This window comes from Dunckerocampus dactyliophorus, chromosome 12, assembly GCF_027744805.1.
Source record: "Dunckerocampus dactyliophorus isolate RoL2022-P2 chromosome 12, RoL_Ddac_1.1, whole genome shotgun sequence".
Taxonomy (NCBI): Eukaryota; Metazoa; Chordata; class Actinopteri; order Syngnathiformes; family Syngnathidae; genus Dunckerocampus; species Dunckerocampus dactyliophorus.
This window is the reverse complement of record NC_072830.1, coordinates 10337456-10350561: the sequence shown is the minus strand read 5'-3', so window position 1 is coordinate 10350561 and position 13106 is coordinate 10337456. Positions and strand designations below refer to the sequence as shown.

Genomic DNA, 13106 nt, shown 5'->3' with positions numbered 1-13106 from the left:
AATCCTAATTTGTTCCAGTCCTTCTTACCTCCAGGTGTGCACAAACTACACTTAAATCTAAAGATATAAAAAACAATCGGTGTCAAATCAGCCGAAAGTTGTCGGTATCGGTTTGAAAAAAAAAGGATATTGTGCAGCTCTAATTTATATTATACAAACATATAAAACAATATTTTATAAAAAACAATTAGGTCATTTAAAAGATCAGTCATTGATATACTGGAAAATGATGCAATTCAACCCTATACATTTACTGCAGTGGATAACAACATTAAAAAAAATAGTATTTTATAACATGGTTTTAAACGCCTAAAATATATTTGTAAATATATTTCCCTGTCTGATAAATTGTGCACATTTTTAGCATCACAGTGGTTAAAAGTAACAAACAGTCAGTGGGAGGGAAAAGGCTGTACATCACAAGCGTGACCTCACAGACATGCACAATGCCCACAACCTTTTGGTCAGTTATCGTCTCTGCCAAGCAAGCAGGAGGAGATAAATGAGCTGGAGGGTTTTTCTTTTCTCTTCCTGAATCTGACTAATTCAGCTTTTTTCAGGTGAGCATGTACACTGTATATATTGTATGTATTTTATGTACTGTACTGTACATACTGTACATGTATTGTATGATGTTTGAATCCAGTTGTTTGTTGCAATCCAGGCGTTATTGTGCAGTTCTTCCATCTCACAAGCTTATTTACAGTACATGTATTTAAAGAGTGATTGAATCAGAACATCTTGTGAAATAACACAAAATCAAAATATAAGAAAAAGCTCAGCATGAGTACCACTGTAAATTGTAATATATTGCTGTTATATACAGTATACAGTGCTAATAAAGTGGGTGTATATGTAAGTTCATCTGTTCTTGGAATGTTTATAATTGGATGATAGAAGGGAAATTGTGATCAGTCTTCATAAGCTACAGCAATGACCAGCAGCTGTAAGTGTATTATTCAAATGGAATCACCGGCTACAAACTAGATTTACTCTTTGCAGTCCACCACCAAAGGAAGTATTGCATGCACATGCATACAAAGTAAGACATATAACAAGAAATACTAGACTACTGCCTTCAAGGCTGAGTTGGCAAGGTGGTGTAGAGTGTCAGGAGGGCAGATGATGAGTCTGTGGGTGGTGTCCTTCATGGGGAGAAAGTAATAACTCAGCTGAGACCAGCTGTCCATTGCATTGTCATGTCTCGAACAGCTCTCTGCAGGGAGTGTAAGCACACCGTTGATGAAAATAAATGAAGACTACCTAGAAAACTAAGCTATTTTGTACTTTAGATTTACTTTTGACACCAACTCAGCATGTGTCCAACATAATAGATGCCATATATCACATACAACGTAGTATGATCAAGGAGCGGGACAGGACACAAAGCACTAGCATAGCTATGTGAATTACAGTCACATTTGAACAGAAGCGTCATGCTAGGTTAGCCTAGTCACTGAAGAAAAACAAAAAGTTTGGTTGAACATTGACGGGTAAATCGCTGTAATGAAACATCTTTCATGACCTTCAATATCTTGAGTCTGCCGTGTCTTTGCCTGTTTCAGATTGGTGCAGCAGGGGTGGAGCCATAACAATGCAGCAGGTAACAGCCGAGCCTTTAAGACCTGCAGCCTTGCTGGAATCTGCTCCCATCTTCCACGCCCCCTCCAGCTCCATCCTATCCATGATTGAGGAAGAGTTCCTTGAGGCTGTGGTGTGCGGCAACGTTCCTGAGGTGAGGCGGATGCTGGACGAGCTGCCGGACCTCAACGTCAACAGCGTCAACTTCATGGGTCAGAATGCCTTGCAGCTGGCCGTGTCCAACGAGCACTTGGAGGTCACTAAACTCCTCCTGGAGAGGAAGGAGTTAACAAGGTTAGGGGATGCGTTGTTGATAGCTATCAGTAAAGGTTACGTACGCATAGTGGAGGCCATCTTGAGCCACCAGACCTTTACAGATTTTCAGAGGTTGACTTCTATGCCCAGTCAGGTGGACATACACCATGACCTCTTTGCTTATGATGAGAATGGCAGCCTTTTTTCCAGTGACATCAGTCCCATCATCCTGGCTTCTCAGTGCCACGACTATGAGATAGTGCACTTGCTTCTCGCCAGGGGGGCTCGGATTGAGTACCCCCACCACCACCTGTGCCAGTGCACCACATGCAGCGAGCAGCAGGCACAGGACTCCTTCAGACACTTGCAGTCACGCATGAACGCCTACAAAGGTCTCGCCAGTCCGGCTTATCTGTTGCTGTCCAATGAAGACCCTGCAATGGCGGCGCTGGAGCTCAGCCACGAGATGGCAGTCTTGGCCAACACTGAGATGGAGTTCAAGGTGATTATTAATGGCATAAAAGCGGGCTGCTTAGGATGACGGTCCTTAAGGATATGGCTGTGGAGGCCTTAGGGACCAGAGATTGGGGACCCACTGCAGACCTGCGAAACCAGACAAACACAGTCTGTTCAAGTAGCCTTTTAGTTTAGGTTACGTCAAATTCCAAGTATACAGTTGCTAAACTGGTCAATTGGTCATGTCCTGAGGGCCCACTGTTCTTGTGAACCACACTATGGAAATTGCAGAATGCAGCCAGTATCCAAAGGCACACAGGTTTGATTCTTCCTGGGACATCGGGCATGCAGCATTACAAGCAAAAGAGAGTGACAGAGTTGCACAGCTGTGGTGTGCCCTTTCTTTTGGGCAATTGGGGACTCAGGACGTGATCTGGCAACAATTATTTTTTGGCCTTGGTCTGGAAATGACAAGGTCTGCAGCGAGACTTCAACCTCCTAGTTCCTAAGCCAAATGCTTACATCGAGGGAAAGGCTTCTTGAGACGTCATCTGTACTTCTGTGAAGAAAGTGTCGAACGTTTCGCTCCTGTACGACTGAGAGCCTACACAGAGGCAAATGCTTACATGTGAACTGCCAATGCCAGAAGGGCATCTGACATCCTCATAAAGAGTACATCATTATGATAAAGGTACTGACGTTTTCAGTTCCCAATGAAATGTACGAGTTGGTTTATTCAGAGAAGAGAGCAGTCGGACACTCTTTTCTGTATTTTCAATCTCTAGTGAAGTATTTGTCTGGAAGATGTTGCAAAGCTCAGCGCTGGACTTCAGCCCACGGGTGAAGGAAGAAGCCTCAAACCAGGAAGTGCCTGCTCTGTTATGCTGTTCTTGAGTTGAGGGTTGAGATCAGTGTTGTGTGGCTATGTGTCTGTATCTAACTGGTTGTAGCTCCTGTAAATCTAGGGTATGAGTGTGTGCCTTCTACGAGTGCAAGCCGCAGCAGGCAGATAAGGTTGCCAAGCAAACTGTTTGTGCAAAATTCAAGCAACAATGTTTCCATTGTTTAATTTTACAGTAATTCTATTGTTGAATTCTAGTCAATTCTAACACCAGATAGGACCTGTGCATCATGTTGATCCACATCTCCTTCCCCCCTGCACCAGAACGACTACAAGAAACTGTCGGTGCAGTGCAAAGACTTCATGGTGAGCCTCCTGGACATGTGTCAGAACACTGAGGAGGTTGAGGCCATGTTACACGGTGACTCGCCTGACAGCGTGCAGAACCTCAGCAGGTTAAAACTTGCGATAAAATATGAAGTAAAGAAGGTGAGCAATAGACAAAAGTCTTCTATGCAGGTGTTCAAGGTTGTGGTTGAATTCTTACTCTGTCTCAGTTTGTGGCCCACCCAAACTGTCAGCAGCAGCTCCTATCCATCTGGTACCGGAACGTGTCTGCACTACGTCAGCAACCCACGGCGGTGAAGATCCTCCTGGTCCTCGGGGTCACCCTTGGCTTGCCCCTTCTGGCCTTTGGATCCTGGATTGCACCATCAAGCAAGGTTAGCCAAAAGCTTAGTCAGCATATTCCAAGAGGAACCATCGAAGGTTCTGTTTCTGCACACTTGATACTTGGCTTGTCCTTTTTGGACCCAGACAATGTAGAGGCAGTTACCTTGGAGTCCAACAGTCACCTCAGAGGCAGGAGATTGGAAGTTAGATAGAAAATGGACTCGTACTGTACTTGTTTCTGGTTCCTGAGGTCTATTGAAGACCATGTGGAGTTTTGGATTTGTTTTTGATCGTACTTTCTCTGTGTGTCTTCCCCTTGTACCCTCAGTTAGGCAAGCTCATGAGCGGACCTTTTCTAAAGTTTGTAGCACATGCTGCCTCCTATGTGGCGTTCCTGTGCCTGCTGGTATTGAACGCATCTGACCGCTTCAACGGGCCGCCGCTGCTGCCCAACATGACCGCCCACGATCGCCCCTCGCAACTGTTCCGCATGAAGACCACTCCTTTCACCTGGATGGAGATGCTCATCATAACATGGGTTCTAGGTCAGATAGATCTGACTAGTCTAATCTGGTCTAGATCTTTCTTCTCAGTCTTACGCATGCAGATCCAATCCAATGTCAACAGAGTGATGTTTTTTAATGTCTTTAGGGAAAATGTGGAAAGAATGCAAGGACATTTGGTCGCAGGACATCAGGGAATACATCTCAGAACCTTGGAACCTTCTTGACTTCAATATTTTGGCCATTTTCACCAGCTCCTTCATTGCTCGACTGATGGCGTTCTGGCACACATATGCTGCTCAATGCTACGTGGATGAGCAGCATGCTAACCTGTCCAGCTTGTCCTTGCCCTCAGACATCCAGTACTTTCAACTCGGTAAGTCACAAAAAACAATTCTGTCCCAGCCTTAGAATGAGTCCAGCTTTTATCTTCAGCTCGAGAGAACTGGTTGCCGTCAGATCCGCAGCTCATTTCCGAGGGCCTTTATGCCATCGCGGTGGTGCTGAGCTTCTCTCGCATCGCCTACGTCCTGCCTGCCAACGAGAGCTTTGGCCCCTTACAGATCTCGCTGGGAAGGACGGTGAAGGACATCTTCAAATTCTTGGTGATTTTCATCACCGTGTTTGTGGCGTTCATGGTGGGAATGTTCAACCTTTACTCGTACTACCTCGGAGCGAAGAAAAACAACGCCTTCACCACGTGAGTCATGTATCAGGTTTAGGCCGTAATTGCATGACACGGTGCATTCACACTTTTTTATGGACATATCATTAGGGCCCTATGAGTTCCACATTAACGGAAGCGGAATTGGCCAGTAAAAAATGGTATTTACTGTTAAACCCGGAATCTTGTGGAACGTAAAATACTGTGAATGAAATGATGTCATCGTGAGGAGAAGGAAAGTTCATGTGGGGAAGTTTTTCCACGGCGGACCGCTCAATCGGGGCACAAAGCCATTCCAAACTCTAACCGAAAGTTGGCGAAAAATCTTGGAAACTCCTCTCTTACGAAGCGTGAATGGAAGTTAGCTGGGTTTAGCAGAGCATGCTAGTGTGGCTGTGTGTGCGCGACTCAGGCCGGATGAGTATATTTTCACCGTGTTGTGTTTTACCAATTTAATATAAGAGAGCTTTTTATGATGCCCGCTGACATTGTGCAAGTTTTGAGTGAAAAAAGACGAGAGGCACATTTATTGTCTTAACAGTCAACAGACATTCTCAACACACAACACACTAACAGCCTTCAGAATAAGAGCGCTGTTTGCCACACCTTGCCAAAATGTGTAAACAAAATAAGGGTGTCATTAAAAATCTGTTAATTTAATAACGCAATTGGAATTGCATGGGTGACTAGATCTTCCTTAATCACAAGCACGGGCATTCCAGCTTGTTGAAGATCCCATCCCATTTGAAAGTACAGTTCTTAAGAAGACTTTTAAGAAGATTTTCGTGAATGAGGCCCATTTTACTTAACTCTAGCTATGTGATTAAGAACAATGGGCCTCATTCACGAAAATCTTCTTAAAAGTCTTCTTAAGAAGTGTACCTAAGAAGGCGCGGGTTGGAAACTGCGCCGCATTCACGACACGTTCTTAAGTAGGGATAATCGTTCGCACCGGTGTTCTTAGGTTGATGAATGCCAACTGCGATGCCCGTGCATGTGAGCCCTAATTTGCATAGGTCACCGCCTATTATTTCCCATACAAGGTAAAAAATGTGCCGTGCGCAACGGGCAGCTGGAGGCGGAGATGGCAACGCGCAAGGGCAAGACTGAGGAGCAGCTGGACAACAAACAGAAGAAAAACTTCAATTCTACAGAAATAGAGGTGCTTTTACAAGGAGTGACCGAACACAAGACCACCTTATTTTCACGTGTATCCACCGGTCATCAGGCCATCCAAAAAGAGTCGGCATGGAGCACCATTGCAGGAAACATAAATGCCGTTTCCACGGAGAAACGCACCACCGCAGAGGTTAAAAAGAAGTGTTTTGACTTAAAATAGACTAAAAAAAAAAGATTGGACTGCAACTGGAGAGATTTGGAGGAAACGGGAGGTGGGCCATCAATCAAAAACCAAACCATTTCGGAAACTCTAGAAAACATTTACACAATCATGATGGAAAAATAAAGTCAAAATACATAGTTTGTGTGTGACAATTTATTTTTTCTGTGGTTACATTTGATTAGACGCTGCCTAATTAATACAGCAGCCCCGTGCTCTGGCTCAAGACGTGGCTGGGGGCGCATGTCGTTATCTGGGGGTGCTACGTGCGCAATAGACACACCACGTTTCATTGCGATGTTATTCTGATGATCCTGAACACCTGCAAGAACAGAGAGGGAAGCCTGAAGCCTGAAGCAGGACATCAAATATTCGTGGCTTCCAGCAAATAAATCTAATGGTCCCTTTACATTCTCTCTCTGCGCAGCGCACGTCCAGCCAGCCTTTTTTTTGATGAATTGGGATTTGAATATATATTTATCCATGGAGTATATTTTAGTTGTTTTGATGATAAATAATTGTTGGGATATTTTATTTGCACTACATTTTTTGAGATCAGGTTGCAAAATCCATCATGAGGGTGATTGCGCATTGAAAGTGCAAGCTTTGCTTGTGCGTAAGAGTCCTCCTGAGTGTTCGTGGAATTTGTTCTTAGATCTAAGAACTGTGAGTTAAGAACACGTTTCGTGAATGCCAAAAATCTTCGTAAGAAGGCTTTAAGAACACATTTGTGCGTAAGAACGTTTCGTGAATGAGGCCCAATGTTCCTATTACAACACTGACAATTTTTCGAGTCTCCAAGTAACCATATTGTTGGAATGTGGAAGGAAGCCAAATCCACCGAGAACACCCAAAGGGGAGTGTGCAGATTCCACACAGATGTTCCACCAAGTATTTGCCAACATACTAACCTCTCGATCACAGTGCCGCTAACATCTCTCCTTGTTTGCATGTTAGTTATGTTGGTTACTTCTTCACCTGTCTGAACTTTTCAACAAGCATGAAGTAAATTATATGGATGGAACTTTTATTAATTTTAATTAATTAATTAAAAAGAAGAAAGTGTAATTGTATCTAAAATTCACTTAATTTAGGAGAACCAATTGTCATAAACACCATCAGAATTCTTTTTGCTGTAAATTCACTAGTTTTTAGATTTATAAGCTAGATAAAAAGAGTAATATTTTCTTGAATCAAGTTTTAGCATTTTACACATTTTATGACTAGATTTAATATAATAAATGAAATGTAGCTTTTGCAGTGTGGATGTTTGGAAGGTAGTACTGATGTACTGTATGTTCTGTGCTGCATGTGCTAGGCTGGAGGAAAGTTTTAAAACTCTCTTCTGGGCCATCTTCGGCCTGTCGGAGGTGAAGTCTGTGGTGATCGATATCGACCACAAGTTCATTGAGAACATTGGCTACGTTCTGTATGGCGTCTACAACATCATCATGGTGATCGTCTTGCTGAACATGCTCATTGCCATGTTCAACAGCTCCTTCCAGGAGATCGAGGCAGGTCTGGGATTTCGGGCTGTCCATAAAATGGGCATCACGTTGATTTCCTTCAGCAAGTGTTTTCACGTTAGCTAACGTGCTGTGCGTTCACAGGGTGACGCTGACGTGGAGTGGAAGTTTGCCAGAGCCAAGCTGTGGTTCTCCTACTTCGAGCACGGCAGCTCACTGCCTGTTCCCTTCAACCTGCTACCCAGTCTCGGCTTGCTGCAGGGACTCAAAAAATCTCTCTGGGACGCACGCGGTGGTAAAATCAGAGAAGAGATGTTGGCTGATGAAATGGAACGTAACAAGGTGAGGAACATATTCTAGGTCCTTTCTTGATATGGTAAAGGTGATATCATAAAGTTACTTCTTTTCTGATCTTAGTTGAATCAACAAGAAGAGTCCAGAATGGACACACCCGTTTGTCCCACACATCATCAAGTAAAGTCCATCTGTTTATCACTGCATTATTGTCATAGAGATGCACGGTATCTTTTTTTTCAAACCGATACCGATAACTTTTTGCTTCTCAAGACCAATATGGTACTGATAACTGATCATCTTTTGATATTTACTTTTTAAATTCAGATTTGTGTAGTTTGTGCACACCTGGAGGTAAGAAGGACTGGAACAAATTAGGATTTGACCAACTGTACCTGTTGATTTGTCCTAATCAAATATCATGACATTACTACTACCACATCACTACTATCAGGAGAACCAGAGTATAGAGCGGCCACCTGCTGTAGCCCAGCAACATGCACTATATTCGGACACATGCTCCGAGCAGCCGGGGTACTGCCATGGAGGTCTCTGGCAAATCTTTTGCACTTTTCAAACACCATGGTGCTAACGTTTCAGGTGGTTGATAAGGTTTTTTGTGTGCTCGATGGGTTTGTTTCTGTCATCGCGGCACATTTGGTACAACTATAACACAAAATGTCTTCCTCGGAAAGTGAACGTTTGTTTGTGAGCTCAGGGGAAGTTACGACAGGCTATTAACGTCACAGGCAGGAGAAAAAAGGAACGCTTGATTTTCTCACCTGCACAGCAAGGGTAATCTTGCCTCATTGGAGCTCATTGGAGATCTTTTTTTTTTTAAATGATCAGTTATCTGCACTTTTTTTAATAATGTCGGATTTATCGGTATCATAATTCCCTCATATCAATAATTATCGGTTCGATATTATTTGATATACTATTTGACCTGAAATCCATCTTCTTTACATTAACAAGCATGAATGTCATTTTTTTGGTCCATGATAAAAGTACAGTAGTATTCGCAAGTTCATATGTTTGTAGATGACATGTCCATAAAACATAAATGTTTTGAAATGTATGAATGCGAAAACAACATCCAGCATACCCGCCAACATATATGCATTTTTCATACCCCGCACGCATTCTGACCCTTGAATACACTTTACTGCTCTCCAGCTACGGATTCTGCCCAGGGGTCTCATCTACAAAGCTTTTGCACGCACAAAACAGGGCCGAAATGTTACGCAGGAGTTTTTCCACGCCAAGTATGTGACCTATAAAAACACAACCTGATCTGAGAATGTGCGCACCAGAACGGCACTGTTGTTCAAGATTCAAGAGAGTTTTATTGTCATGTGCATGGTAAAACAGCAGTTATACCATGCAATGAAAATCTTATTCTGTTCATTCTCCCACGAAAAGAAAGAAAACACAAGAAAGAATAAGAACATACGAAACATAAACACATAAACATATAAACATATATACCAATAAATTAAGCAACAAAAACAGAAGAGACATTAATACAAATAAATAATACAAATAAATAAATAAAGTGCTATGAGTGTGTGCGTGTGTTGCGTACGGCGTGTGTGAGTGCTTCGTTGTAGCTGGTGTATGTACTTTTTGGAGACATGGCAAAAAGGTGAAGCACATTTTAAGTGGTGAAGTTATTTGTTCAAAATAAATGTGCAATGGAAGCCAGTAAAGGTTTATCCATCATTGCATGAAAGCAGCATGCTGTTATACCAAATGTAATACCCTATATTGTGTGTGCTCATCAACATATGGTGACTGCAAATAGATTGATAGCCTTGGTAGCAGTCTAGAAGTATCATAAACACCTAAGACATGACGCACCAGTGTAGCAACCAGACTAAAAGATACATGAAAAACACAACGCAGCATTTGAATATTTCACCATTTTATTTTATCATCATGAGAATTTTAGCATGTATTCGCAGAGCGAATACGTCCTGTGCGTTCAGTTAGTCTCTTTTCTTTTGACAATTTATCAAAAAATAACACAGTTCTTGGTTGCATAGGTCAAGTATGTCATCCATACCAACATTCATTTGTCTTACCACGGACTTTATTTGTGTAGCTAATGTCAGGGCCGTGTGCGTAAACATTATTACTAGCCTTTTCCACAAATTGATGGGCTTTTGTTTTGTTGTGCTTTGAACTAAAGCCATGTCCACACAAATACGGAATGTTTTTCTATGTGTTTTTGGCCTGCCATCCACATGCAAATGTAGGTGTCTGTCCTTAAAAACGGGAGATATTGGAAAACTCCAGCCAGTTTGACGATTTTGGAAAACTCTGGCTTCAGCGTATGCGTGCGGATGGCAAAGACGGAGCTTTTGGCTTGTTGCCAACAGACGACATAACAATTTATGTGCAGTTGTTTCCACATTAGATAAGCATAGTTGAAGTGTGCAATCAAGTAACCTGCATTCTAAAGAGAGAAACAGCTAGCATGCGGGAGCTAACAACGGATATCATTAGGACAAATCAACAGGTACAGTTGGTCAAATCCAAATTTGTTCCAGTCCTTTTTTTTAAAGAAAATAATATATAAAGTGTATCAAAGTGGTACAGTACTTCTAGCAGAGCCACACTCTAAATGTCCTTTCACACATTTGTTTTGGAATGCAAATGATGTGGCATGGGATACATTGTGGCTGTCCAAAGCATAAATTCACTGATATCATTCACTTGTTGCTTCTGTCAGAAGATAATGAAGCGCCTCATTAAAAGACACATCTTAAAAGCACAGCGCGATAAAGAAAACGACGAAGGCAATGAAGGTGACTTGAACACACGCACACAGTTATTCACCTACTGAGCGTGGAACCTGACTGCAGCCTTTGCATTCCTGCAGGTGAAGTGAAGGAGATCAAGCGGGACATCTCCGGCCTGCGCTTTGAGCTGCTGGAGATGAGGAAGCAGGAAGTGAAGACCCTGGTGGAGGTCATCAGGCAGTTGGGTGAAATCACACATCCTCACCTTTAACCTGGGAACCAATCATTAGTTGGCATGTTAGCAGATTCAGGGACACTTCATTGGGCACACAAACATAATGCTGACTTTTAATTAACAGTGTCAAAATGAAGGACTTTCAATGAATGTTTGTGAATGTGAATGTTTGTTTACAAGTGAATGTTTGTTTACACGTGAGGTCAGGGGAAGTTAAAACAGAAAAAAAGGAGCACTTGATTTACTCAATCTCACCTCATTGAAGCCTTTTTTTTTAAATGATCGGTTGTCAAGTTATTTTTAATGTTATTAGATTTATCGGTATAATGTCATAATTCCCTCATATCAGCCCAATCATTACAGTGCACTCCTACTTTTTCCCAGTGGCTAACACGCTAACATTGCTAACACGTGGCTTGCATAGCACACACAGACCCCTTAAGTCTCCAAAAGTCTGAACACATTTTCTGCTTTAAACGCATCTTGTAATTTCAAATGGCACTTTTTAAATGCGCTGAACACGCTTTCCTGCACAAGACACAACAATCTGATATAAGGTCACACAGCGAGAACCACATAGTGAAGTTGAAGTCCCCCAGCAAAACAAGCGAATCTCCCGAGGTGCTCACCTAAAACTTGTTTGTCATGGGTGAACCTACCAGGGACATAAAAGTCCCCGACAACTTAGCTCCGAGGATCATCGGGACACACAAACTCCTCTACCATGATAAAGTGGTAGTGAGCAATTATGTGTGATTATGTTTGTTTCCATATTGAATTGAATTATGAATGATATCAGCTACTTTGATTACCTGTAAACTTTGAAAGTGTGAATGTGAAATACTAATCATCAGCTATAGCTATTCTGTCACATGCTAATATTTTGGAGCTACAACTTAGGTGTCTGATGAAGAGTCCTTGTCAGCATGACTGTTTGCTAGTGGCTTTCTCGCAGTATTCGCCATGCTTATTTATGTTCTATTTCTTTATTTGCTACGCTTCGTGCGCTAAACGTGAAGAGATGGGCGAGTCATGAACGAGTTGTTCAAAACTCGTGAGTGTTTTACTGAATCATGGTCACGGGTTCTCGTGTGTTCGTTCACGTACTCACCCCAGCGTGGAACTTGTTGCGTTGTCTCCATGTTAGCAATAGTGCTTTCAGAGAAGGGATTGAACAACAAATGAATATATTCTTCACAACCACGAGTGCAACTGAATGAGATTAGTCAATTGGCCGAAAAGGAGGGCGTGGACTGTCACTCACGCAACTGCTCATGCAACTGCACGCTCATACGTGTATACAGGAAGCTGACGTCACTTCCGTGCGTGGTACGTGGGACAAAAATTTTTATAAAAACAAAACAAAAACTTGGCATTGTAGAAAATGTTGTATTGACACTGAAATAAATATTAAATATAATGTAAAATGTTGAATTGAAAAATAAAATGCACATAAAAAAACCTCTATTTTTGGTATATTTTTTCTTCAGAATGTTTATTAAAAGTAAGCTTAAATGTTCATTTATCCTTTCTTCTTTCCATCATTTCAATGCATTTACAATTGTTTTATGTATGTAAAACTATCATTGTAAAACTGTAAGAACGTTCTGATACAGATTAATTACATTTACATTTTTTCTCATCGGGGAAAAATAGATTACGTTAGCGTCCATTTCGGTTAGGGTTGGACCTTCTGGAACAAATCCACTGTAATAATAATCATAATAATAACACAGGCTATTGTTGACAAACTAAAATTCAACTCTGAACCCCCGACATCACTTCTTGCCCAACAGTGCAACATATTTCTAGCAACGCACACAAGTAAAATTTGTGTGTTGGTGTGTATGTGTTCCTGTGCAAGGAGAGCTGAGTGGGGGGTGGACAGGAAGTGATGTCGGGGGTTCAGAGCTGAGTTTCAGCTTGGCATGGGTTACGGCCACAACAATATCCCGTGTTAGGAATGATTGTGCCTGTTGTGAGCTCAAAGCTCCAATAAAAGTCTGGTGCTTGTGTGTCTCAGCCAACATTACAGTACCATGACTGACACCTAGTG

At 42.1% G+C, this 13106-nt stretch overlaps 1 protein-coding gene and 1 long non-coding RNA gene across 2 annotated transcripts; one reads left to right on the top strand and one right to left on the bottom strand.

Annotated features, from left to right (window-relative positions):
• The first annotated feature begins 497 nt into the window (after positions 1-497).
• On the top strand, positions 498-11961 carry trpc6b (transient receptor potential cation channel, subfamily C, member 6b). The gene is made up of 12 exons (XM_054795053.1): positions 498-560; positions 1566-2338; positions 3458-3622; positions 3691-3855; positions 4134-4350; positions 4457-4684; positions 4744-5008; positions 7630-7825; positions 7922-8119; positions 8195-8251; positions 10806-10881; positions 10956-11961. The coding sequence occupies exons 2-12, from the start codon at positions 1595-1597 to the stop codon at positions 11084-11086; spliced, it is 2442 nt and encodes an 813-aa protein (XP_054651028.1). The 5' UTR covers positions 498-560; positions 1566-1594; the 3' UTR covers positions 11087-11961.
• Positions 1584-12334, bottom strand: LOC129191588 (uncharacterized). Its single transcript, XR_008573233.1, has 3 exons — positions 12162-12334; positions 10913-11087; positions 1584-1852 (listed from the first exon to the last, which is right to left on the bottom strand). It is a non-coding gene; the product is annotated as an uncharacterized LOC129191588 (long non-coding RNA).
• Between the last annotated feature and the right edge of the window lie 772 nt (positions 12335-13106).